Source organism: Electrona antarctica (genome assembly GCF_951216825.1).
Source record: "Electrona antarctica genome assembly, chromosome: 21".
In the NCBI taxonomy this organism is placed as follows: Eukaryota; Metazoa; Chordata; class Actinopteri; order Myctophiformes; family Myctophidae; genus Electrona; species Electrona antarctica.
Window position 1 is genome coordinate 28,986,911 of NC_136802.1, and position 25,029 is coordinate 29,011,939.

The 25,029-nt window shown below is 43.9% G+C and overlaps 1 protein-coding gene across 1 annotated transcript; it reads left to right on the forward strand.

The window, feature by feature from the left end:
* Positions 1-500: 500 nt before the first annotated feature.
* Positions 501-24,313, forward strand: LOC306914319 (DNA-directed RNA polymerase II subunit RPB1-like; the record flags this gene model as incomplete). Its single annotated transcript, XM_079491316.1, has 26 exons — positions 501-629; positions 911-1,201; positions 1,873-2,034; positions 2,563-2,783; positions 3,328-3,460; positions 3,568-3,692; positions 4,125-4,335; positions 5,416-5,625; positions 6,152-6,320; positions 7,229-7,323; positions 10,066-10,269; positions 10,954-11,176; positions 11,886-12,069; positions 12,915-13,086; positions 13,306-13,411; positions 14,621-14,826; positions 15,339-15,602; positions 16,247-16,454; positions 16,891-16,994; positions 17,109-17,207; positions 17,635-17,802; positions 19,107-19,310; positions 19,900-20,086; positions 21,445-21,564; positions 22,677-22,896; positions 23,062-24,313. 26 exons carry the CDS (start codon positions 501-503, stop codon positions 24,311-24,313), a joined length of 5,667 nt encoding a protein of 1,888 aa, XP_079347442.1.
* Positions 24,314-25,029: the final 716 nt, after the last annotated feature.

Here is a 25,029-nt window from a genome sequence, read left to right on the forward strand (position 1 = left end):
AGAGTTAGTGTCGAAGTGTCCTTGAGCAAGACACTGAACCCCTAATTGCTCCTAATGTGCTGGTTGGTGCCTTGCATGGTTTCCGGTGCCATCGGTGTGTGAATGGGTAATGCACAATCTATGTAAAGCACCTTGGATAAAGGTGCTATATAAATGCACCATTTACCATTTACCAGTGACAGTTCTACTTTGTGTCAAATCAATCCCAGTGTACACTTTTAACAAGGGTCCTTCTTCCCTCTCTCAGGTAACATGACAGATTGTCCAGGCCATTTTGGCCATATAGAGCTGGCAAAGCCAGTATTCCACATGGTATTTATAGCAAAGATCGTGAAGGTTCTCCAATGTGTCTGCTTCAATTGCTCCAAGTTGTTAGTGGATTCGGTTAGTACTGTACAACCAATTTATTGACTCATTTTGTGGAAAGCAAGCTGTTATTTGAATCTTTCTTCACAACTCATGCATTTGAATTGGCTTTTCACGTCTAGAACAATCCCAAGATGAAAAAGATCCTGTCTGAAACAAAAGGGCGGCCCAAAGAGCGACTGATGTCTTTGCATAAGTTGTGTAAAGACAAAAATATCTGTGAAGGAGACGAGAGGATGGACATCGTATTTGAAAAGCAACAGGTACAGTACAATTAACCAATCAACCATGTTTTTATTTATTAATATATTAACAAACATCACACCCGTGTGAAGTGAGGGGCGCTCTTATCGTCGTACGTACATCATCATCATCGCCGACTTCTTACTGACACAGTCTGACAGTCGAGAGTTGAAAGTCTCCTGTACAGCAGCCTATGGAGACAGGAGAGGTTCTCTCCAGTCTTCCGTTTCGACTGCATATCTTTTTCTTCCACTCCATTTCCACCCTCTTCTCTTCTCTCTCTCCGACCCACCACTCACAGGGCCATGGTGGCTGTGGGCACTACCAGCCCCGCATCCGGCGCTCTGGCCTGCAGCTCTACGCAAAGTGGAGGCATCTCAACAATGACGACGGCCAGCAGGAGAAGGAGACCCCGTGGAGTGCTGAGCGCGTGTGCGAGATCTTCAGACGCATCTCCGACAAGGAGAGCACCTTCCTGGGCATGGACCCCAAGTTTGCCCGGCCAGAGTGGATGATTGCCACCGTTTTGCCCGTGCCTCCGTTGGCCGTCAGGCCTGCTATACGCATGCACGGGCCCGGCTCCTGCCACCAGGTATTAGCAGATATTGTCCTTGATTATAATGCTGTATTAGGACATAATAGAGATGGGTGGATGGGCTCTGACGTTACCCTAATTCGGATGTACAAATAAATCATCTGCCCGGAGTGCCCCGCCGTCCGTCTGAATGAATGAATGCTCAGAGAAATAGATCTGCCAGACTGATCTGCCACACCTGCACCTGCATCAGATTTGATGGGAAAAAAGTATGTTCGTGTTTGGCTTGGTTTATGATGAAAGGGGGAAATCATGCTAAAGCAGATGCAAATTGTATCTAGTAGCCAATCTATTTAGCGACCATCTGTTCTGGCAACATGGGTTAGGACGATTTCACTGTATGAACCTGTGTGTTTATTAACAACTGAACTTTTGGATGTTTGGCAAACAGAACATTAATTAACAAGACCGATTCTGTTGTCGGGGAAAGTATCAATTAAGTTACGTTGTTCAGATGTTATGCTGTTGTACCTATAAAGTATGTATAAAGTACTTTTTTATCGTCCAAATCCGTCTTGCCCTGTGGATATATAGCCACAATCCACACTAATCTCTAATGGACAATTATTTCAATCCACTGCTGAGTCACACTGAATTGCCATATTGTGTTGCAGTTGATGGTCGAATGGCATTAACAGCAATAACGATCGATGCTTTCTATTACAAAGGATGACTTGACTCACAAACTGGCTGACATAGTCATCATTAACAACCGGCTGAGACAACACGAGCAGCAGGGTCTCCCACCTCACATTATCGATGAAGCTCTCCAGCTCCTTCAGTACCACGTCACCACAATGGTGGACAATGAGCTGCCAGGCCTGCCCAGGGTATGCATATAGTTCTGTCATTTCAGCAAGAGTTAGATTTGAATAGAGTACCGAAGTCTGTCTGACGTCAATATCGGTAGAGGGCGCAAATCCACAGGTTCATGTACTTTTTATTTGCATTGTAATTGAACTGTGTTTGAAAAATAAACATGTCATGAGTGACTGACTGTCGCAAACGATACAGAGACACCTCAATGGCAATAACGCAGAGACACCTTGTTTATTTTTGGACCGCAATGCTTATATGAAACAATTTAGAGAAATTACTTCCGTGAACCAGGGGATGAGCGAGTGACGTCAGGACGTCAGGACGTCGGTGCTCTATACAAACTCTGGTTTGTTGTGTTAAACACACTGTCGGATAGAATTCACCCCTGGTTTGGAATTGACAGCTTAATGTGATTTAAAACATATAGACGTATCTTCAGTAGCTTTCTTATTGTTTCCTACAGTTATTCATTGGCGTTTGGTCACAAATGTTTTGACATAATGCTATTATGCTAATGATTTGGCTTCTTCTCTTCTCAGTCATTGCATAGGTCTGGCCGCCCTGTCAAATCCCTCAAACAGCGTCTAGTGGGTAAGGAGGGGCGTGTCCGTGGTAACCTGATGGGGAAGCGTGTGGACTTCTCTGCCAGAACTGTCATCACCCCTGACCCCAACCTGGACATTGACCAAGTGGGAGTTCCACGATCCATCGCAGCCACCCTGACCTTCCCAGAAATTGTCACAGCATCAAATATTCACAGGTACAATTTGGGATAGGGGTTATTTTATTAATGACGTTCAGAGTCTAATTGACAACAAGAAAGAATTGCAGCTCCAATTGGACTTAAATAACTACAGATGCAGCAACGTTGACAATTTTAGTCTGATTTATACTTTGTCATACGACGTTGTTGTGCTGTGAGAACAGTTGAGCTTCTCAGAGTAGCTGCCAGGTTGAAAGAATAGTAATTGGTATCAGAATTGGTACATTCCAAACAATACCCATGCCTAGGAGGTGCAGTCAACAGATAATTTGTATATTTTATTTCAAGGACCCCCAGTTTGGCATTTATTAGGCCACAGACCCCAATAACTCCATAGACCCGATCTGTAAGGGTCAATTTGACTCCTAACAATGAATCATTTGTAACTCTTGTGAAGTGTACAAATGGAACCAAATGGACCTTTACACTGTCAGTCCTGGAACCCCCTCAAGGACCCCTGAGGTCCCTGGACCCCACTTTTGAGATCATCTTGTGTATAGTATACTAATACTAATAAAAAACATTCTCATGACCTTTCAAGGTTACAAGAGTTGGTACAAAGAGGCAACAGACATTACCCAGGAGCCAGATTTCTTATCCGTGGTAGTGGTGACAGAATCGATCTGCGTTATCACCCCAGAACAAGTGACCTTCTTCTAGAGTTTGGCGATAAGGTAAGATTGTCCGGATGATTCTAATGTCTTAATGTACTGTACATGTTTTTTTGTTGTTGTTGTTTTTTTCATCAAGTAAACTCACTATTCATTTTCTCCTGTTATAGGTGGAAAGACACATGCATGATGATGATGTTGTCGTCTTCAACCGACAACCCTCTCTTCATAAAATGTCCATGATGGGCCACAGAGTTCGGGTCATTGCCTGGTCCACCTTCCGACTTAACCTCAGGTGCCAAATTAATTCCTATTTGTATTGGACTGTTGTACACAATTTCACAATTCAGGCATTTGGCAGATGCTCTTATTCAGACAGAGCAACTTAAGATCAGAGTAAATGGCATGAATCCTAGTCAACAAATACATAAACCTACTGTAGCATCTGTCTATAAACAAGAAATTGTTATGATATCGTGTGTAACAGAAAACTTGAATTCTGTCATGCAGTATGTTGTCAGAAAGCTCATCATTCATTGCACTGTTTCTCAACGTCGGGTTCGGGGAAGACTTATGCGTCTGTAACTCTTGTGAAGTATACAAATGGAACCAAATGGACCCTTACACTGTCAGAGAGTTACCGTAAATAAACCTTGACGGGAAAACGGGGAGAACCACTGATTTAGAATAGCTCTAACTATGGAATCTATGGATTATCTTCCTGCAGTGTGACCACCCCGTACAATGCTGACTTTGACGGTGACGAGATGAATCTCCACCTGCCCCAGTCCCTGGAGACCAAGGCAGAGGTCCAGGAGCTCGCCATGGTGCCACGCATGATCCTCACGCCTCAGTCCAACAGACCCGTCATGGGGATTGTGCAGGACACACTCACGGCGGTGTACAAATTCACTCAAAGGGATGTTTTCTTAGAGCAGGTATACTGTACTGTATGCGTTGAAGTGAATTGTAAGTTGCTATCCAGAACTTTTACTTGATTTATCTTAACCCATTTAGACCTGAGGACGATTCTACAAATGCCTTCGTTTTCTGAAAAACCTATGTTTCTATGTCAGTCATTCTCAAACATTTTCACGTCAAGGACCCCCAAGATTATATGACATTGGCTGCCGACCCTGAAAATATGTTGTTCCTGGGACCCCCCAGAAGCAAAGATATTTCGAATATATATTCAAAGATTTGCACTACATTTTCACGAATTTTCAAAAATAGCAGACCTACAAGCAAGTGCCGCGCTACGAGCTTGTAGATCTGCTATTTTTCAATAGCTAAAGTATAACATAATGCTTAAAACACCAAAATGGGTTAAACCAATCTCTATTGTGGAATATCTAAATACACTATAATTAGCAGATCTACAGTGGTTGGACTATTCCATTGAGAAATTTAGACCCTGGTGTCAGACAATATCTCCCCAGACCAAGTGGGGATTGCTTGGCCAAAATGTGGTCTCATGCAGGAGACCTGGGTTAGAATTCTGTTTTGGGTTAGAATTCCCAATTGAATAGAGGGTATGTGCATGCTTAAAGTGAATGGCACATCGAGTGGCAAATCGAGTGGCAAAGCAACATGCAAAGTGAGTTTAACATTGTTTAACGTTGTTTAATGCAATCAGACTTTTCTGTTTGGATGTATGGGTTGTCGAGGCCAGAAAGCAGTTTTTTGCCACTCAGTAGGCGTTCCTGCATAACTTCCGGGTTTGATGATGATGTCACGCGCATACCCTCTATACTCACATGCACACCGCTCGCCATGTTGGGCAGCGGTGGCCGAACGGTTTGCGGAGCGGTCTTGTTATCGGAAGGTCGCCAGTTCGGCGCGTTAAAATTACCACCGCTGAAGTGCCCTTGAGCAAGGCATTGAACCCCTACCATGAAATGTTCTATGAGCAGGGCCAGGGTCTGGCTGTAAACAAGCATCTCGAGCTTAGTCCATTCACCCTGGGTAAACAAAGAACTTTGCTTTGCTTTGCTATGTTTTGTCCCCAACCCCACCAGGGTGACATGATGAACCTGCTCATGCACCTCTCCACGTGGGATGGGAAGATGCCCAACCCGGCCATCCTCAAACCCCGTCCCCTGTGGACCGGCAAACAGATCTTCGGCCTCATCATTCCCGGGCGCATCAATGCCTTCCGGACACACAGCACCCATCCCGACGATGAGGACAGAGGACCTTATAGACACATCTCCCCAGGGGACACCAGGGTACGACTAAACTTGACATGTCAAGACTAAACTTGACTAGACTAATACTAACATGTAATTGAAAGTCGGTTGCCATGTAGCTGAGCCACTGTACCCCTACTACCATCACCTCCCTGAGGGTGCCCACCACAAAGACTCATCGGTTCAAACTATTATTTGTCATTATTATTATTCAGCTGCTGAACAGCAGATAGCACTTTATTCTTTACTTTTATTTGCATATATGCCCACTAATGCACTTTTGCTGACTTTGCTACTATTGAATGTCATGAATTCTCTGTCTCTACTCTCTAGTGCCCTGTTCTTAGATCTTAGTCTTGTTTTGAATGTTGTTTGTTGCGTGTATTTTTTTACTATTATCTGGCTGCAAACCAATTTCCCGCAAGGGACAATAAAGCTAACCTTGAATCTTGAATCCCTTTCTCTCTTCACTTTCCTTCTGTATACAAAAATGTTATAAAATAATCTTGACATTTTTTGTATTGCCATACTGTAGCTGTGATGCGTTTTGACTGTATTCACCCAGGTCAGAGTAGAGAATGGCGAGCTGATCATGGGTATCATGTGTAAGAGGTCTCTGGGAACGTCGCATGGCTCTCTGGTCCACCTCTGCTTCCTGCAGATGGGCCACAACATCACCAGACTCTTATACAATAACATTCAGACCGTCCTCAACAACTGGCTGCTCATTGAAGGTAAGGAGCCGCTAGAATTAAATAACACTTATTATTATTACTGCTCTACCTTCGAGACTAGTACAAAGCACCAGAGTGTTTCACAGTTACAGTAGTTAGTTAGTTGCTGCGAGAGTGAGCTCTCGCCAACACCAACTCGGGATTCCTGCCTGGATCTTTCCCCTCCTTTCACAAGAGTACTGTATGATGTTAATTTCCAAATTTGCAAGTGAAAATGTACAATGTACACAGTACAAGTCGTAACACACCTTGTACTGTGCTGATAAATAGCACAGTACTGTGCACTATAGTACTTTTCACATAATATGTGATAATATTTGAATATTGAACATTGTTTTTTATACTTCAAAAAGTATAAAACGTGTTTTGTTTTATACTTTTTTAAATATTTAACTTTAATATTTATATTAATATTTAACTTATAATTGAAGTCAATGAGGCTAAATCTTACCCAAAGTTGGAGTCATACACCTTGTATAGATGAGTGACGTTGACCTGAGGTCAACATAAATTGTCTTTTAATGCTTTTTAGGACTTGAGGCAATGAGCAATTTCAAAGAATCCAAAAATAGAACGATCATCTATTTATAAATGTATATTAACGGTATACACAATATTTTAAACCATACTGTTGTAAATCCACTTTACATACGTTGCAAATGACAAATGTATTGACTTGAAATGTCGCCACACTTTAGACAGGATTTTATTGATTGCTAGCAGTGTGGCGGCATTCAGTCAAGTGGCTCACTAAGCCAGTCAAAGCATTGTGGAAAACAAGTTGAACTTTGTTACTTTAGTTATTCATGTATACCAAAACATTTAGCTTATTATTACACGTCAAATTCACAGTCATGGATCGATACGTGGTCCCATGTTAATGTTTATGGCCCTTCATTTTTGTCTAGGTCATTCCATTGGCATTGCTGACTGCATTGCAGATACGAAGACTTACAGTGACATCCAGGATACACTCAAGAATGCCAAACGGGATGTGAGAGATGTAAGCACATTGTCCGCATCGCTAACGCTTTGAACCACTTAAACCGCTATATACTTAGTTCAGGGGTGGGCAACTTTGACGATGGACACTATGGGCCCTATTAAGCAAGTGGAATCTAATTACATATAATTTTACAGTTTTTAAGACGTGGGGGCGGGTGCAATGTCATATTACAATTATGGGCCAGGTAAGAAGCGCTTTCGACACCCCGTGGTGTGAGCAAAACGGCCTTGAATTAGTCATGGGAGTGTTTAAGGGAGTTTTGAGGCTTACCCAATGAACATGTCCGTACTATTCTCTTTACGACACCAGCTGATGATGCGCCCTTTTCGGCAAGTGGTATTACATTTCTGCAGACTGGCACCATAGACATGACATGACTTTGTCACATTTGGGTTAATTATTCATATTGCACTGCATGCTGTCACCTTTATGCCTCCAAAGAACAGATCCACAAGCTGTCACAGCCATGATGTGCATAGCTTGTAGGCCTATGTCTCTATTTTGTTAAGTAACTTGCAGTTTTCATTGGAAAGTCATTACAGCGGCGCAGCCATATGCTAAGGGAGGGAGATATACGCACATCGTCACTTAATTTGTTTCTGTTCTAAGCATGAAAAACAGCTGTAAAAATCTTTATTCTAGTTCATTTGATTCATAAATGAATAACTAAGACTTTGAAATGGCACCTATACCTATACCTTTCAGATCGGAATGGAACTGCGAGTAGATACGCAGCATTGGCTGGCAAATTGGCAATCCATGCGTAATGTTCCCAGAATCGTCTAACCCCCGAACATACAAGTTCGTTTGATATTGTTTAATTCGATAAAAATAGAACCATGTACCATACAGCGAATGAAAGCAAGATTCCTAAGGAATATGGGGATTTTTACATTTTAAAAAACGGTTGAGAAATGAGAGAACCATGAGTGTTTATAATATCAAATATTATAAGAATAATATGAAAGACAAACGGGCTGTGAAGAGCTCAGCTCACCATCCCGACAAGGAGGAAATATAGCCTATAGTGCATGCACGTATATGCACTGACTGTTGCACACACGCTCTTTATTTGTTTCTATTGAAAAACACCAGTAAAATAACGTTTATTTTATTTTATTTCATTCGAGTCAAGACGAAGGAATGAGTTGAAATGCCATACGTGCGCCATGCGTATTGCTGCGGCCCCAATGTTATGGTCTTCGCTCGTAGCATATTATTGAAGAAGAATTGAGTCGGGTGTGATACAGCGTATGAAAGCAAACCTCCCAATGAGTATGGAGATGTTTTAATTTCTAAAAAAGGTTGAGAAATGAGCGATATATCTCAACGAGAAAGCCAGAAAACTCGCTGTTGCCATGTGTCATAGAAACAAGTAAATAGGTCTATAAACATACTCCCAAAAGAATCGCATATAACAGGGGTCTACAACCTATTTTAAATGAAGTGCCATGTTTTTATTTTCTAGATAGTGAGTCTGCCATATCAAGATTCCTTTTAATGACACCACATTAAAATTTCCAGCATATTTTGATTGTCCACAAATATAAAGTTCTTCCTTCTTTTTACATATTTTCTTGCACATTGTTAGAATGATCATTATAAATATATATCCCCCTGCAGTCAGAGTTCATTGTTTTAATGAATGAATGTGATGCATTGTGAGCTGGTAGATCTGCTATTTTCAAAAGTAATCTTTGAAAAAAGTGACAATTGTGGAATATTTTTGAAAAATGTTATTGAAACATTTAAAAACACAAATCTGTCATGGGGGTCACTGGCTTAGTTGGGCAAATGCATTAATCTGGGGGTCCTTGACATGGGAATGTCGCTGTGTGAGGATCACTGGTTTAAACAACATTAGGAGAAAAGCCCAAATAAGCACTTTAGAAACAAGAAAAGCAACCACAACTACCAATATTTACAAGCATCTTTGCAGAAAAAGAAGCCGCTTATAATAAACAGACATGGCAACACTCCAGCAGCACTCCAGAGCCGCTCAAGTGTAAAATGAAACAGTGCTTTTTGCTTTTAAGACGTGGTCAGACCCAGGCGGAATCGGTATGCGCTGAGTGTTTTTAGGTCAAGGGGCTTAATAGCAAATTAGCGCAAAGCGACAATAATTAACATATGGACACTCCCCCAATGCTACATTTTGCAGGAACGTGGTATTCCATATGAGTGAGCGCTCACCACGGCTTCCATAATACGAAAAGGCGCAGAGCGAGGGCGAAATCTGTATTACCGCATGGGTTTTTCGTCTTGCTTAATAGGGCTCTATATTTCCACACTCACTCCCAGAGGGCCACATTGCATATTACTGTCGTAGCAAAAATAGCTGATCTACAAGCTCGAGCTATGAGCTTGTAGATCAGCTATTAGTCATAGCTGCAGTGTCAAGCTGAGCTTAATTTGACTCCACAGCTATGATTGCTTACAGGGCCCGGCTCTGTGGATTCGTCTATACTTGGCCCCATCCATTTTTTCCCCCCTCTATAGCAAATCTTCACCGGAAGTAGCCCATCTACAAACTTGCAGTTCCACGTGTTGTAGATCTTGTAGATGTGCTATTTGCTAACACGTTTTGTTCTGGTTTCTTAGAAAATAGACCAAACTGAATTATTTACAAATATGTCTGTTAATGTTTGACATTGTGTGTGTGTGTGTGTGTGTGTGTGTGTGTGTGTGTGTGTGTGTGCGTGCGTGCGTGCGTGCGTGCGTGCGTGCGTGTCACCCCAGGTCATCTGGAAGGCCCACAACAAGGAGCTGGAGCCGACCCCAGGTAACACCTTGAGACAGACCTGCGAGAGCCAGGTCAACCGCATCCTCAACGATGCCCGCGACAAGACCGGATCCTCTGCCCAGAAGTCACTGTCTGAATACAACAACTTTAAGATCATGGTGGTGGCCGGGTCCAAGGGATCCAACATCAACATATCACAGGTGTCTTGTCTTGTCTTGTCTTGTCTTGTCTTGTCTTGTCTTGTCTTGTCTTGTCTTGTCTTGTCTTGTCTTGTCTTGTCCTTGTCTGCGTTGTTTGTGTTTGTCTTGTACTGGTCTGTAGTGGGCTTTTTTCTTTCTTTTTAAAACAAAAAAAAATCCTATTATATTTTGCTGACTCATGAGTTTTACCAGTTACAGCATATTTATATATAAATATCGATTTTGTGTTTGCTTTTACTGGGGATTTTTTTCTCCCTTTTTCCCTTTTATTATTGTCATTGTTTTATCTGTCCCTAAAAAAAAGATTAAAAAAAAAAGAAAAAGCATATCACAGGTGGGCTGCTGCCTGGCCTCAAGACAAGAGACGGTCGGGGCTCAGGTTAAATGCCATAGCAAATGCCAAGGATACACGTTCTCATTCACACATGGAAAATGATTTTGACTTTGTGACTTGGCTATCAGTTTTTTTTAATGAATTTACTTTTGTTCTCTTGTTAATTTATGTGATGTAAATATTTGTACATCATCTATTCATAAACATTATTTTGTGTTAATGTAATGTAATGTGGTAACATTATTTAAGGGTTGCTTTTATATGAATACTCACACCCCGTTCACACCACTCAACGTAAACCATTCTCCATCCCCTAATAAATGCTCCCCCTTCTCCATGACTCCTTCTAGGTTATCGGAGCGGTAGGGCAGCAGAATGTCGAAGGGAAGCGCATCCCCTTTGGCTTCAAGTGCCGCACATTGCCCCACTTTCTGAAGGACGACTATGGCCCCGAGAGCAGAGGCTTTGTAGAGAACTCCTACCTGTCCGGCCTGACGCCCACCGAGTTGTTTTTCCACGCCATGGGAGGCAGAGAGGGCCTAATCGATACGGCTATTAAGACTGCTGAAACTGGTATGTGTTAGTAATTGGTACCCCTCCAGTATTCAGGAAAGTACAGTTCAATTAAATACAAGGTCTGCCAAGAGGATTTACTACCCAAGAAAGCACTACTAGGCTTGTTAACATTGGGGTCCTTCATATTCAGCTCATCTGAACATTTAATGGCATACAAATATACAGTACTATGCAAATATATCATATAAGCGGTTAGAAATTATAAGAAAATAAATGATATGTAGTCGTAAAGGGGGGGGGGGGGGGATTTGACTTTTTCCTGGTAGTGAGTCTCGAATTGCAGCCACCCATAAGTGCTCTTTGAGAGCTGTTTGAAGGAGAGTAGGGATTCACATTCCTTTACGTTTAAGTTAGATTGGACATACTGGGTATATGGGCAGCGGTGGCTCAGGGGTAGAGTGGCTGGATGGCAACCGCAAGGTTCCCAGTTCAAACCCGGGCTCCCCCAGAGTTAGTGTCGAAGTGTCCTTGAGCAAGACACTCAACCCCGAATTGCTGGTTGATGCCTTGCATGGTTTCTTCCGCCATCTGTGTGTGAATGTGTGAATGTAATGCACAATCTATGTAAAGCACCTTGGATAAAGGTGCTATATAAATGCACCATTTACCATTTAAACCTACAAAATGGCCTCCTTCAATGAGGCTTATTATCATCAGTTAGCCACTAGTTTATGAACTTTTTTTGAACCATCCCTTCCCCCGCCAGGATACATCCAGCGGCGTCTGATGAAATCCCTGGAGTCGCTGATGGTGAAGTATGACAGCACGGTCCGTAACTCGGCTAACGAGGTGATCCAGCTGCGCTATGGCGAGGACGGCCTGGCCGGAGAGGCTCTGGAGGTCCAGAACATGGCCACGCTCAAGCCCTCAAACCAGGCATTCGAAAAGAAGTGAGACAACAAGCACCAAAGTGCAGCTACATGTATCTCACACATTTTAACATAAAGTTGTATTTTGTTATTTAACCACAGCCCTATTTTATACTTCACATTATTATTATTATTATTACCCTTATTATTATTATTATTATTTTTATTTTTATTATTTTTATTATTTAGAAAGGACATGCCCAAAATAGAGACACCAGGTTGAAAGTGGTTAAGTACGTATTGGACTATATACAAAGTCAAATACAATCTTAAAAGTACCAAAAATACAAATGTAAAAAAAACACAAGATACGTTTTGCTGCCCTTATAAATAGTGTCAATGTTTTGGATCGGTTGACTCAGCTTTTCTCAGCGGCTCCTCTGTATGTGTGTAATATGCAGCTCCTGTATGGCCTCCTGCTCTCACACTGGAATGTAATGGTCTTGTTTACCCATTTAGGCCTGACGTCGAAATTTAAAAAAATGTCTTCAAAATCCTGACAGTTTTCTGAAAAACCTTTTGTTTCTGTATCAGTACGGTGCTCAATATTTCATGTCAAGGACCCCAAAAATTATATGTAATTGGCCTCCACCACCCATCTGAAAATATGTTGTTCCAGGGACCTCCCCAGAAGCAAAGATTTGAGTTAAAATGTTCACTCTGTAATAATATATATTCAAAGATTTGAGGCACATTTTCACAATTTAAAAAAAATAGCAGACCTACAAGCTCGTAGCGCGGCACTCGGTGCCGTGCTACGAGCTTGTAGATCTGCTATTTTTCAATAGCTAAAGTAGCCTATAACATAATGCTAACATAGCTCAAGTCAGTGGCATAACTAACTAGCGTTTGTGTAATCTGTCTAGGTTTAAGTTTGACTACACCAATGAAGGCGCACTGAGGCGCATCCTGCAGGATCATGTGCTCAAAGATGTGTTGACAAACGCTCACGTGCACAGCACTTTAGATGAGGAGTTCATCAAGATGAAGGAGGACCGAGAGAGCCTCAGAAAAACATTCCCTACTGGGGACAGCAAGGTGTGTGTGTGACTGTGTGTGTGTGTTTGTGTGTGTGCATGTGCCCTGTGTGCGTGCTCGCGCGTGTGTGTGTGTGTGCGTGCGTGCGCTCATGCATGCATGCGTGCTATTTGCAGGGTCAAAATTGCTGGGCCAGTGGTTACAATATTGGGGCAAGTGACTTTGGTAAGGTGTCAACCCCTGCTAACAGTTGTGTGCAATGCTCACCCTGGCCTCTAGGTGGTGCTGCCATGCAACCTTGACAGACTGATCTGGAACGGCCAGAAGATCTTCAGAATCAACACTCGCTCCACTACAGATCTCCACCCTGTTCGAGTAGTCAAAGGTATGCCTCAGAAAGAGAATCAAGAGAAGGAGAATTTTATTTAGGTGTGACCTAAATAAAGGATAAAGGACAACGTTTCGATCCCCTTTGCAATGACAATTGCAAACAGCGGCTTGTTCATTGTTAAACTTGCCCCTATCTGTATATATACTACATCTCTATATGTACTTGTTGTACTCATACCTGACGAAGACCCATAGGGGGTCGAAACGTTGTCATCCTTATACCTAAATAAAATTCCCGTGGGAGCTACAAAAACAGTGTGCGGACTAATTCTCCTTCTCCTGTACGTATCTTTTTGTTCAGCACCTTGAGAGTTTTTTAGAGAGGTGCGTGCTTTCTTTTGGATTGAGTCAGAAAGAGAACCAGCAGTCATTTTGAATTCCCTTACAGTGTGACTGTTCCCAGTCAATCACATCATTAGCCCGAGTTTTGAATTATGTGAACAAATTCATGGGATCACAGCTGAGAGATGGTAGCCTCAAGCACTGCTTATGGCTGTAGGTCTTGCTGGTATATGTCAATTATACAAGGGTTGCAGAGGGGTAGCATAATAACTTGGCTTAAAGTGGCTATGTGACATATACTGTTAATAGTGTTGAGGAAATGTAGTTGACTTTCACATTCATTAGAACAAAATGTGCCTGAAACATGAAGGTTTCTTCAGTACAAGCCTATTATATTTACTTTTTTATAAAATCCTTAATTCAAGGGGAAATTTGCCAATATTGAAAATTAATACTGTCATTATATATTCAGGACATTAATCTGACATGAAATGCTTCCCGATAGATGCGCTTTGATAGCTACGTTTGGTCCAGTTTTATGTGGCCTGGTGGTTTGTTCCATGTGGTGGTGGGTATTTTTAGGGGCGGTTTTGTTGATATTGCTTGACATTAGTGTAATCATGGATTGCATTACTATTTTGGGCGGGAACCCATTTTGGTGTTTTAAGCATTATGTTATACTTTAGCTTTTGAAAAATAGCAGATCTACAAGCTCATAGCGCGGCACCAAGTGAGATGGGGGTCGGCGGCCAATTACATATATTTTTGGGGGTCCTTGACATGAAAATGTTTGAGAACGACTGACATAGAAACATGAGGTTTTTCAGAAAACTATCAGGATGTAGAAGTCATTTGTAGAATCGAACTTAGGTCAGTAGCAATCAAACACAACTATGAACTGGGCAACTACTATGAACTACAGGTTTGGAGGAGCTGAGTCAGAAGCTGGTGATCGTGAGCGGTGATGAGCCGCTGTGCAGAGAGGCGCAGCGGAACGCCACGCTGCTCTTCAACATCCACCTGCGCTCCACCCTCTGCTCCAGGCGCATGGCGGAGGAGTTCCGCCTCTCCACGGAGGCCTTCGAGTGGCTGCTGGGAGAGATAGAGGACAAGTTTAACCTGTCCATCGTAAGTTTGGCATGTCCCTTGGATGTAGTATACTGTAGTATGCATGTAAGCATGCCCGAATTTGTAGCAGAGCTTCAGAACATTATACAGTGCACTATCTATGGGGAAATGATCAAGTTGCAGTAAGAATTAGAGAAAAAGAGGAACTAACCAGGTGCTCAACAGAGACAGCAAAACGTGATAATGATAAAAAGGTGCTCACACGGATCAAAACGGGATCAATACATAGATCAAAAGAGAAGGATCCGGGCACTCAAAGTTAAAAACGAGGAAAGCCTTTGGCTGCCAACATGTTTCGACCAACAAGGTCTTCATCAGGGCAAGAAGGGTTGTAGTAAGAATTGCTGAATTACTGGACAGTCTTCTAGATATAAACCTGTAAAAAACAGGTGTGTGGGGAGGAATCAATTGGCATAATGACTCTAAAAAGAAAAAAGAAAGAAAGAAATAAAGCTAAATGACCAATTTAACTGTATTTAACTGTAGCTAACAAGATGCTCGTCATTCTCTAGGTCCACCCAGGTGAGATGGTGGGGGCCCTGGCCGCCCAGTCGCTGGGAGAGCCCGCCACCCAGATGACCCTGAACACCTTCCACTATGCCGGCGTGTCGGCCAAGAACGTCACGCTGGGCGTGCCGCGTCTCAAGGAGCTGATCAACGTGTCCAAGAGGCCCAAAACACCGTCGCTGACAGTCTTCCTCCTGGGCCAGGCGGCACGCGACGCAGAGAGGGCCAAGGACATCCTGTGTCGTCTGGAGCACACCACCTTTCGCATGGTTAGGAGGACGGGAGGAGAGGGGGGTGGAATACATGGAATAAAACATATAAGCCCAAATTCCAATACCCCAAAATCTTGGCCACTCGCTCACTCACACTCGGTCACTCCAGCATGGCAAATTATGGTGAAATTGGTGACCTGCCGAAATATGTGACCATCTTGTGGACTTCGCACAACTTACAATGGAGGTCTTTAAATACGTGGCCTGAATACCGCTAGGTTGAACTCTGCTTAATGAACAAACTGCAACGATTTGCATTCAGACACTGACATTATGTGATGTCTACACGATTGTCACATATTTCAGCAGGTCACCAATTTCACCGTAACACCACCATGCTATAGAGTGAGCGAGTGGCTGAGATTTTGGGTATTGGAATTTGGCTATAGACTTCATTCCAATTGGAAAAGGTTGAAGATCTCCTCCTAGCGTCTATGTCGTAAATGTAGTCAGTCTACAATCCTTGCCATTTGTCTTTTTGACAATCCACAACAGACTAATCTGGCTATATCGGTCATAATTATGGCAGCTAAGTCTATGGACTTTTAATGTTGGTTTACTCCCATCACAACTAATCAGCCAAACTAAAGAACATGACTATTTACATATGATGTTGACCCAAACCCTTCTTTGTCTTCCAGGTAACGGCCAGCACTGCTATCTACTACGACCCCAGCCCCCAGAAAACCGTGGTGTTGGAGGACCAGGAGTGGGTGAGCGTCTACTACGAGATGCCCGACTTCGACATGACGCTCGTCTCTCCCTGGCTGCTGCGTGTCGAGCTGGACCGCAAACAGATGACCGACCGCAAGCTCACCATGGAGCAGATCGCTGTGAAGATCAATGCCAGTGAGTGGGCTTATATAGACTAAGTTATTCAATACTTAACCCATTTTGGGCGGGAACCCCTTTTGGTGTTTTAAAGCATTATGTTATACTTTAGCTATTGAAAAATAGCAGATCTACAAGCTCATAGCACGGCACCAAGTGCCGCGCTACAAGCTTGTAGATCTGCTATTTTTGAAAAATCTTTGAATATATATTCTTTCAGAGAACGTTTTTAACTCAAATCTTTGCTTCTGGAGGGGTCCCTGGAACTACATATTTTCAGATGGCGGTCGGTGGCCTATTACATATAAATCCTTGACATGAAAATTGAGCACCACTGATACAGAAACATAGGTATTTCGATGTCAGGCCTAAATGGGTAACCCCCCCCCCCCACACACACACACACACACACACACACACACAGTAATACCATGTGTCATGTTCCTCCCTCCAGCATTCTCGGACGATATCAACTGTATCTTCAGCGACGACAACGCTGAGAAGCTGGTCCTGCGGCTCCGCATCGTGAACTGCAACGGGGACAAGTTCGAGGAGGAGGTGAGAAACAAGTAGCCATGTTTCAAATCATACTCACTGCAACACTAACTAATTCCTCTTGTTTAGTTTTTTTATGGTCATTGTGACATCTGACCCATTGTCCTTGTCCAGGAGGAGGAGTTTGTGGACAAGATCACCGATGACGTTTTCCTGAGAATGATCGAAGACCTCTTGAAGTACATGACACTGCAGGGCATCGAGCAGATCAAAAAGGTACGGACATGACCACACAAACCGCATTAACCACTTTAAACCAGTGGTTTTCAACCCTTTTCATATCAAGGCCCATTATGTATTGGGCATTTGAGCCACGGGCCACCATTTGATGAGATTTATCCTCGCAGACCCACAACTTTGAATATTTTGTTATTGTTGGATTATTTGGATACGATTTTTTTCCCACAATTCCATGCTGTATTGATGTTGGTACCATTAGGAGAGATATCAGGCAAATGTTGATCAGAAATAACAATTCTTCTACATTATCTAATTGCTAATTATTCCAATACTTTTGTACTTTTACTCAAGTACATTTTGAATTCCGCACTTTTACTTGTATAACCGAGTAGTTCTACCCTTTGCAGTATTGATACTTTTACTTAAGTAAAACATTTGAGTATACTTTTTCCACCACTTCAAGGTGTACATGACCAGCAAGAAGAAGACCTTCATTACGCAGGAGGGAGAGTTCAAGGCTCTGCAGCAGTGGGCACTAGAAACCGAGGGAGGAGGGCTCCTGAGGGTCCTCGGCGAAAAGGACGTGGACGCTCGCAGGACCACCTCAAATGACATTGTGGAGATCTTCACGGTATTTTCATTTAATTTAATTTCAACCTTCATTTCGTTCTCGGAAAACACACCGAGGCGGTCCAAAGGGCTGGGAGTCCTGCTGGGACCCTTTTTTCCAGCGGGACAACACAAAACACAACGATAATATAATAAAAGTAAATGAATAAAAGAAAATTCCATTAAAACAATTAAAACAGGTACAATTTAGATCAGATTAACCAAAGTTCATATATGACCTAGGGAAACAAGATAGCTATACTTATGTGAAGGCTGTAAGGTGTTCCAAGTATTCGAAGCACAACACTTGAAAGCACACTTTCCAAACTCAGTGGAAGCATGCAGGATCTCAAGCATCAAATAGGCCTGAGAGCGCATATGATAAGAAATAGTTTTCCACTGCAAAAGAGAATTTAAATAAGAGGGTGAACTCCCAATTAATATTAATAAAATACAAAATCACACCTGTGTGAAGTGAGGAAAAGGCACACATCATCTCTTTCTTTCCAATCATAAGCCAAAATCAGCCATTCTCTTATTATCATACAACATTACAACAGCCATGGGCGTAAGAGGTCCAAGTATTGTATCTCTCTCGAGTATTGCGAAATGTCTGACAACTCTCTACCAGCCACATACAACGGGTGTCCCCCGTGGCACAATCGTTATGCGATGCTCAACCAATAGCACATCTCCCACCCAATCACGCCGGCCAATTACACTTTGCGTCCTCATTTTCCGTCCTCACTTTTGTCTTCAAAGTTTGTGTTTACAAAAACCCGGAAAGCTGCAGGGCATAGGAGAAATCTGAAGGCAGAATGATAATCTGAGTCCAAAGTTTTAAGTGTGGTAGCTGATGCATTTCTGTATATAATGTGTCTGTATTGTATCAGTATGCCACAAGCAAAAGTAGATGCCCTCCTATACATTTGTTTCTTAAATACAATTGCAGATGCTCATATTGTGCTGCGTGAACTGTTTAAATTACATTTGACATTGACAACACCATAAAACAGTTTAAATACTAATAATAATATGTAGTTTCATAGCATCTTTCTTGATTTCACATTGAGGGGGAACAACTCTGAGGGCAGTATTATGCGTGTCTTAAGTACCAGGTCTTATTACTTAACTTAAGACCTGGAGGCGTGATCAATGCCATTTGGCCACTCAGAATAGCCAAATGGCATTGACCACGCCTCCAGGTCTTAAGTTAAGTCATAAGACCTGGTACTTAAGACACGCATAATACTTGATTCTCTAATGACTCTCGAATGTCTCAGGAAAGCACGACTGAAGACCCCCCCTCTGCTCTCCTCCATGCAGGTGCTGGGTGTCGAGGCTGCGCGCAAGGCTCTGGAGCGCGAGTTGCACCATGTCATCTCATTCGACGGTTCCTACGTCAACTACCGCCACCTGGCCCTGCTCTGTGACGCCATGACAAGTCAAGGATATCTGATGCCCATCACACGTCGTGGCATCAACCGGCAAAACGTGGGAGCTCTCTCAAAGTGCACCTTTGAGCAGATGGTGAGAAAAGAGCGTACTATGCAGATTGACCTTATATTAGACTTATCTCAGTGTGAGGTGTCTAATACATTATCCCATGAATAAGCAGAGTTTGTTTACACTGATACTTAACCTTTGATATAAGTTGATGTATGTCACAGGGACTTTGGGCTCCATTTTCGTCACCGCTAAACCCCTTATCCCTAAACTTCTTTGCCTTTTTTTTTTTTACTATTTTGCTAAACATTTTGGAATAGTTAAAATGGCCAGTCTACGAGCTCACAACGTGTCAATGTAGATTGGCTAGTTGAACTATTCAAAAATGTTTTTCAAAATATATATAGGCCTATATAGTAAAAAAAAGGCAAAGAAGTTTAGGGATAAGGGGTTTAGCGGTGACGAAAATGGAGCCCTTAGTGCCAAGCAGGGAGGCACTGGGTCCCATTCTTCAGAGTCTTTGGTATGACCCAGACAGGGATCGAACCACCAACCTTCCAGTCTCAGGGCAGACACTCGACCGCAAGGCCACTGAATTGGTCATTTAAATTGTAACTCGATGCTATACAAATTTGCTATGCTATACATTTGAAATTGTATTATTAAATTCCAGGTGAATGTGGTGATGGAAGCAGCGTACCACGGTGAGAGCGACCCCATGAAGGGTGTGTCTGAGAACATCATGCTTGGTCAGCTGGCTCCGGTCGGGACGGGTTGCTTCGACCTGCTGCTGGACACGGAGAAGTGTAAATATGCCAAGACGGTCCCCACAGACACCTGTGACTTAAACATGGCCAGACGTAAGTTGGAGGGGAAAAGCAAGGACTTCTGGATAAGAGACTGTTACATGTTAGCCTGACACTCTGTCTGAATTTTCATTTCGTTTCACTTGATTATTTTTCTAATGGGCGTGGCTAGCGATTCAGGGCTAGTTACATGTGTCAGTCAGTGTCGTATCAGTAGTGTGTTGGTGGAAGAGTGTCAGACTGTGGTAGTAGACTAGTGTGTGTGTGTGTGTGTGTGTGTGTGTGTGTGTGTGTGTGTGTGTGTGTGTGTGTGTGTGTGTGTGTGTGTGTGTGTGTGTGTGTGTGTGTGTGTGTGTGAGTGTAGAATGAAACCAAATAATGGTCTATTTGGTTTAATTTTATACTCGAGAGTCAAATCTAGTAAGGGTCCATTTAATTACCAACTCCATTTTGCTCGGGACCACCTGGAACCCCCTCAGGGACCACTGGTTGAAAACCACTGCTATAAGTCACAGTATGTAAAGAAATGCAACAAGTAAAAACTGGCTTTCACTCTCCACCTTATGTCATAATCCATCCTTCCCCTAGACAGTATCACCCCTGCCCTAGACAGTATCACCCCTGCCCTAGACAGTATCACCCCTGCCCTAGACAGTATCCACTATAGCAGGGGTGTCAATGCGGCCCGCCAGCCATTTATTAAAAAAAAAAAAAAACATGTAAAACGTGGGCACTCTGGGTTTAAAAAAAAAAAGTGGTGTGTGGGCACACAAAGTGTTAATTGCTTAACAATGAACAGCTGAGTACCAGGAATGTGTGTGTGTGTGTGTGTGTGGGATGGAAGGAAGGAATAGCTATGGTCTAAGCCAGGGGTGTCAATACTATAGTGACTATAGTATTCAGGTGCAGGACAAACAAAATATCAACATAAAGAAAGTGTGCACACTCCTATTATGCTCCCAAGAGCATATTGTTGCTCTCGGACAGAAAACCTTGTATCCCCCTATTTCAAATGTTTGTTTGGGGTTTTTCTTTTGTAAATGAATGTCCTACTGTACTTGTCTCACACAAACGTTGCTAAAATAGCTGACATACAAGATTGGCTAATTGTAGATTAAAAAGTGGTTAAGTATAGGTTTTATAAATATTGAATCGATAAATTAGAACAGAGGTTCTTTTTTTTCCATTTTCTGAAAAGTAACCATTTTTGGACATTCAAAACTAACATCCGAATATTTGCAGTGTGCAGACTTTATTGTCTCGTGCTCAAAAAACGTTACTCAACAGACTTTTAAATTGACGTGTGACATGTAGCCTATTTGTTGTTGCACTCATGATATTTTACAAAGTGAATGCAGTCGGTGGAGAATTGATACCGGTATTTGCTTTGTCTGCATCCATCCTGCTTGCAGCCTCCGGAATGTTCTTTTTCTCGACACCCACCCCGAAGGCCATGGGGCTATCCCCTGGCATGACTCCCTGGATAGCGGGAGCGACCTCAGCAGCCTACAGTGAAAGGTTCTCTACTGCTGGTGAGTCGCAGGCCTTGGACTCACATGGCTCAGCTGCTATTTTTGACATCTGCATACAGTTGGAGGCCATCGATATTGTCCTTTTCTTTTTGCTGAGGTTTGCGTGATCTGCGCAAAAGGACAGTTAACCCATTTTGGGCGGGAACCCCTTTTGGTGTTTTAAACATTATGTTATAATTTAGCTATTGAAAAATAGCAGATCTACAAGCTCATAGCGCGCCACCGAGTGGCGCGCTACGAGCTTGTAGGTCTGCTATTTTTGAAAAATCGTGAAAATATTTATTTCAGAAAACTGGAGGATTTAGAAGGATTTTTTAAAATGTTGAGGTCAGGCCTAAATGGGTCAAATGATAAGGGACAATATCGGTGGCACCCAACTGTAGTGCATACTACTGACTCATTCTTTTTTATCTCCAGGAACCGGCATGACTCCTGGAGCAGCAGGCTTTTCACCTTTTGGAGGGAGCTCTCCGGGCTTCTCTCCGGGAGGGTTCTCTACAGCTGGGTCTCCTATGGCAACCAGCCCATATACCCCCTCTCCAGGTTAGACAAGGCACTATGAAAATACCTTTTGTTAAATGGTTAAAACGTGGATGTACAGAGGATGTGCAATGATGTGATGGGCATTGTTTTCATCCACGTTGGATGGCAAAAGCCTTTTATGGATAGAATGTCAAATGTGATGAGATGGGACCTCTACTCTGGGAATCCCCCCCACCCCGCAAAAAAGAGTACTACTAGTCTGTAATGTAGGGCTTTCGAAGAATTTTGAACATTTGTACATTGTACTAAAAAACATGATGTGTTACAATGTTGGAATGGGAGTGTGATTCAGGGGAGTCGATTCATGATAACATTTGTACACATTTGTACGATAACATTAATGCTTGACTTGTCGCTTTGCCTGTATAATGGCACCCAGTACTAGTAATGTTGATCAGTCCAATTAACCACCTAAAACTTAACTTGGTCTGGCGTCATCTGCACATCCTGATCCTCTATAGAAATGTTATACTTATCTTCAGTTGTTCCATGAATGCAACGGCAGGATTTTAGAAATCAGTTCAGTGATAGTTTTGTTCTAAAATTTGTTGTACTTTGTGTGACTTCAGATGGAGCAACCTTCACTCCCAGTGACTACATCATCACGCACAGCCCCGGTTACTCCCCAACCTCCCCGAGTTACTCCCCTACCTCTCCCTCCTATTCCCCCACCTCCCCGAGTTACATCCCTACCTCTCCCTCCTATTCCCCCGCCTCCCCGGGTTACTCCCCTACCTCTCCCTCCTATAATTCCCCCACCTCCCCGAGTTACTGCCCCACCTCCCCTTCGTACTTGGCCATCAGCTCCCCCTCCGCAGGCTCCTCGGACTCCTCCTGCAGCCCACGTTACACCCCCTGCTCACCCTCCTGCTCTCCTGCCTCTCCCTCCAACAGCCCAAACTCCTCTCGCAAGTATTTGTCATTGTCGCCCAAGTACATGACCACCTCTCCGACGTACTCGTACACGTCTCCCCAGTACAGCCCCAGTTCACCCACTTCCTCCCCCACGTCCCCTGCTGTCTACTCTCCCAACTCGTCCACCTACTCGCCGTCCTCACCCTCCTACTCTCCCACCTCACCCTCATACTCCCCCACCTCACCCTCATACTCCCCCATGTCCCCTGTCTACTCCCCCACGTCCCCTGTCTACTCCCCCACCTCACCCGCCTATTCCCCACTCACTTACTCCCCCACATCCCCTGTCTACTCCCCCAACTACTCCCCATCCTCACCCAGCTACTCCCCATCCTCACCCATCTACTCCCCCACCTCACCCTCCTACTCCCCCACCTCACCCTCATACTCCCCCACCTCACGCACCTACTCCCCAACAACCTCACCCAAATACTCACCCACTTCCCCCACATACTCTAGTGAAGGATCCCCCTCCCCTGGCCACATCCTCGACAGCCCACCCATCAGCCCGTCACCCAAATACTCACCCACTTCCCCCACATACTCTAGTGAAGGATCCACCTCCCCTGGCCACATCCTCGACAGCCCACCCGTCAGCCCGTCACCCAAATACTCACCCACTTCCCCCACATACTCTAGTGAAGGATCCCCCTCCCCTGGCCACATCCTCGACAGCCCACCCGTCAGCCCGTCACCCAAATACTCCCCCACTTCCCCCACATACACTAGTGAAGGATCCCCCTCCCCTGGCCACATCCTCGACAGCCCACCCGTCAGCCCGTCACCCAAATACTCACCCACTTCCCCCACATACTCTAGTGAAGGATCCCCCTCCCCTGGCCACATCCTCGACAGCCCATCCGTCAGCCCGTCACCCAAATACTCACCCACTTCCCCCACATACTCTAGTGAAGGATCCCCTGGCCACATCCTCGACAGCCCATCCGTCAGCCCGTCACCCAAATACTCACCCACTTCCCCCACATACTCTAGTGAAGGATCCCCCTCCCCTGGCCACATCCTCGACAGCCCACCCGTCAGCCCGTCACCCAAATACTCACCCACTTCCCCCACATACTCTAGTGAAGGATCCCCCTCCCCTGGCCACATCCTCGACAGCCCACCCGTCAGCCCGTCACCCAAATACTCACCCACTTCCCCCACATACTCTAGTGAAGGATCCCCTGGCCACAGCCCCACCCTCCCTGATTATAGCCCCGCCCTCCCTGGCCACTTCCTCTACAGCCCATCATCCATCAGCCCCGACGACAGCGACGAGGAGAACAACTGAGCTGCTATGAAGACGACCGGCCAGCTGTACTCCCCCAAAGTACAGCTTTAATTCCCCCACTTCCCCTCCTATTTACGTACCTACCCACCTACTCTCCAAACTTGCACCTATTCCCCCCCACCTCCCCCATGTGCTTGCCCTCTAGTCCTCAAGGCTCCATTTTCAGCCCCACCTCCCCTGCAGGCTACATCCTGACGACACGGGAGCAGTCTCTTCATTTTTCCCTTCAGTCTCTTCATTTTGGACTCGTTATTCAATTGATTTTCCTTTTCACGTTTCAATGTCAACCTACACACCTGTTTATTTTTCATAGATGATAATTTCCACGTGGGCACCTATACTGAGTCCACGCTGTTTACGACAATAATACAGTCTTGCGAGAATGAATAAGGCTGTCGTGGTTTTGAAATGGTCATGGCGTGACTGTACCACAGACTCTTTTTCTGTCATATAATAGGAAAGCACCACAGTTGGGTTTGGCTTCCTTTGTATGTGCACGTAAGCTTGTTTGCTCTGCACGGTTCCTCACAGCCTCTCTTTCCCCTTTCTTTCACACCCTGAATCCGCAGGTCCCTTCGGTAAACGACGTGGGAGTGATTCTTGGTTTTGCATATTCCTGTTTAAGTTCGTTTTCATGCATTTATCAGTCTGGCACGCGAGACTATACCTACAGTACAGTCATACACCCAGATCTTTCTTGAAGAGTTCAAACAATC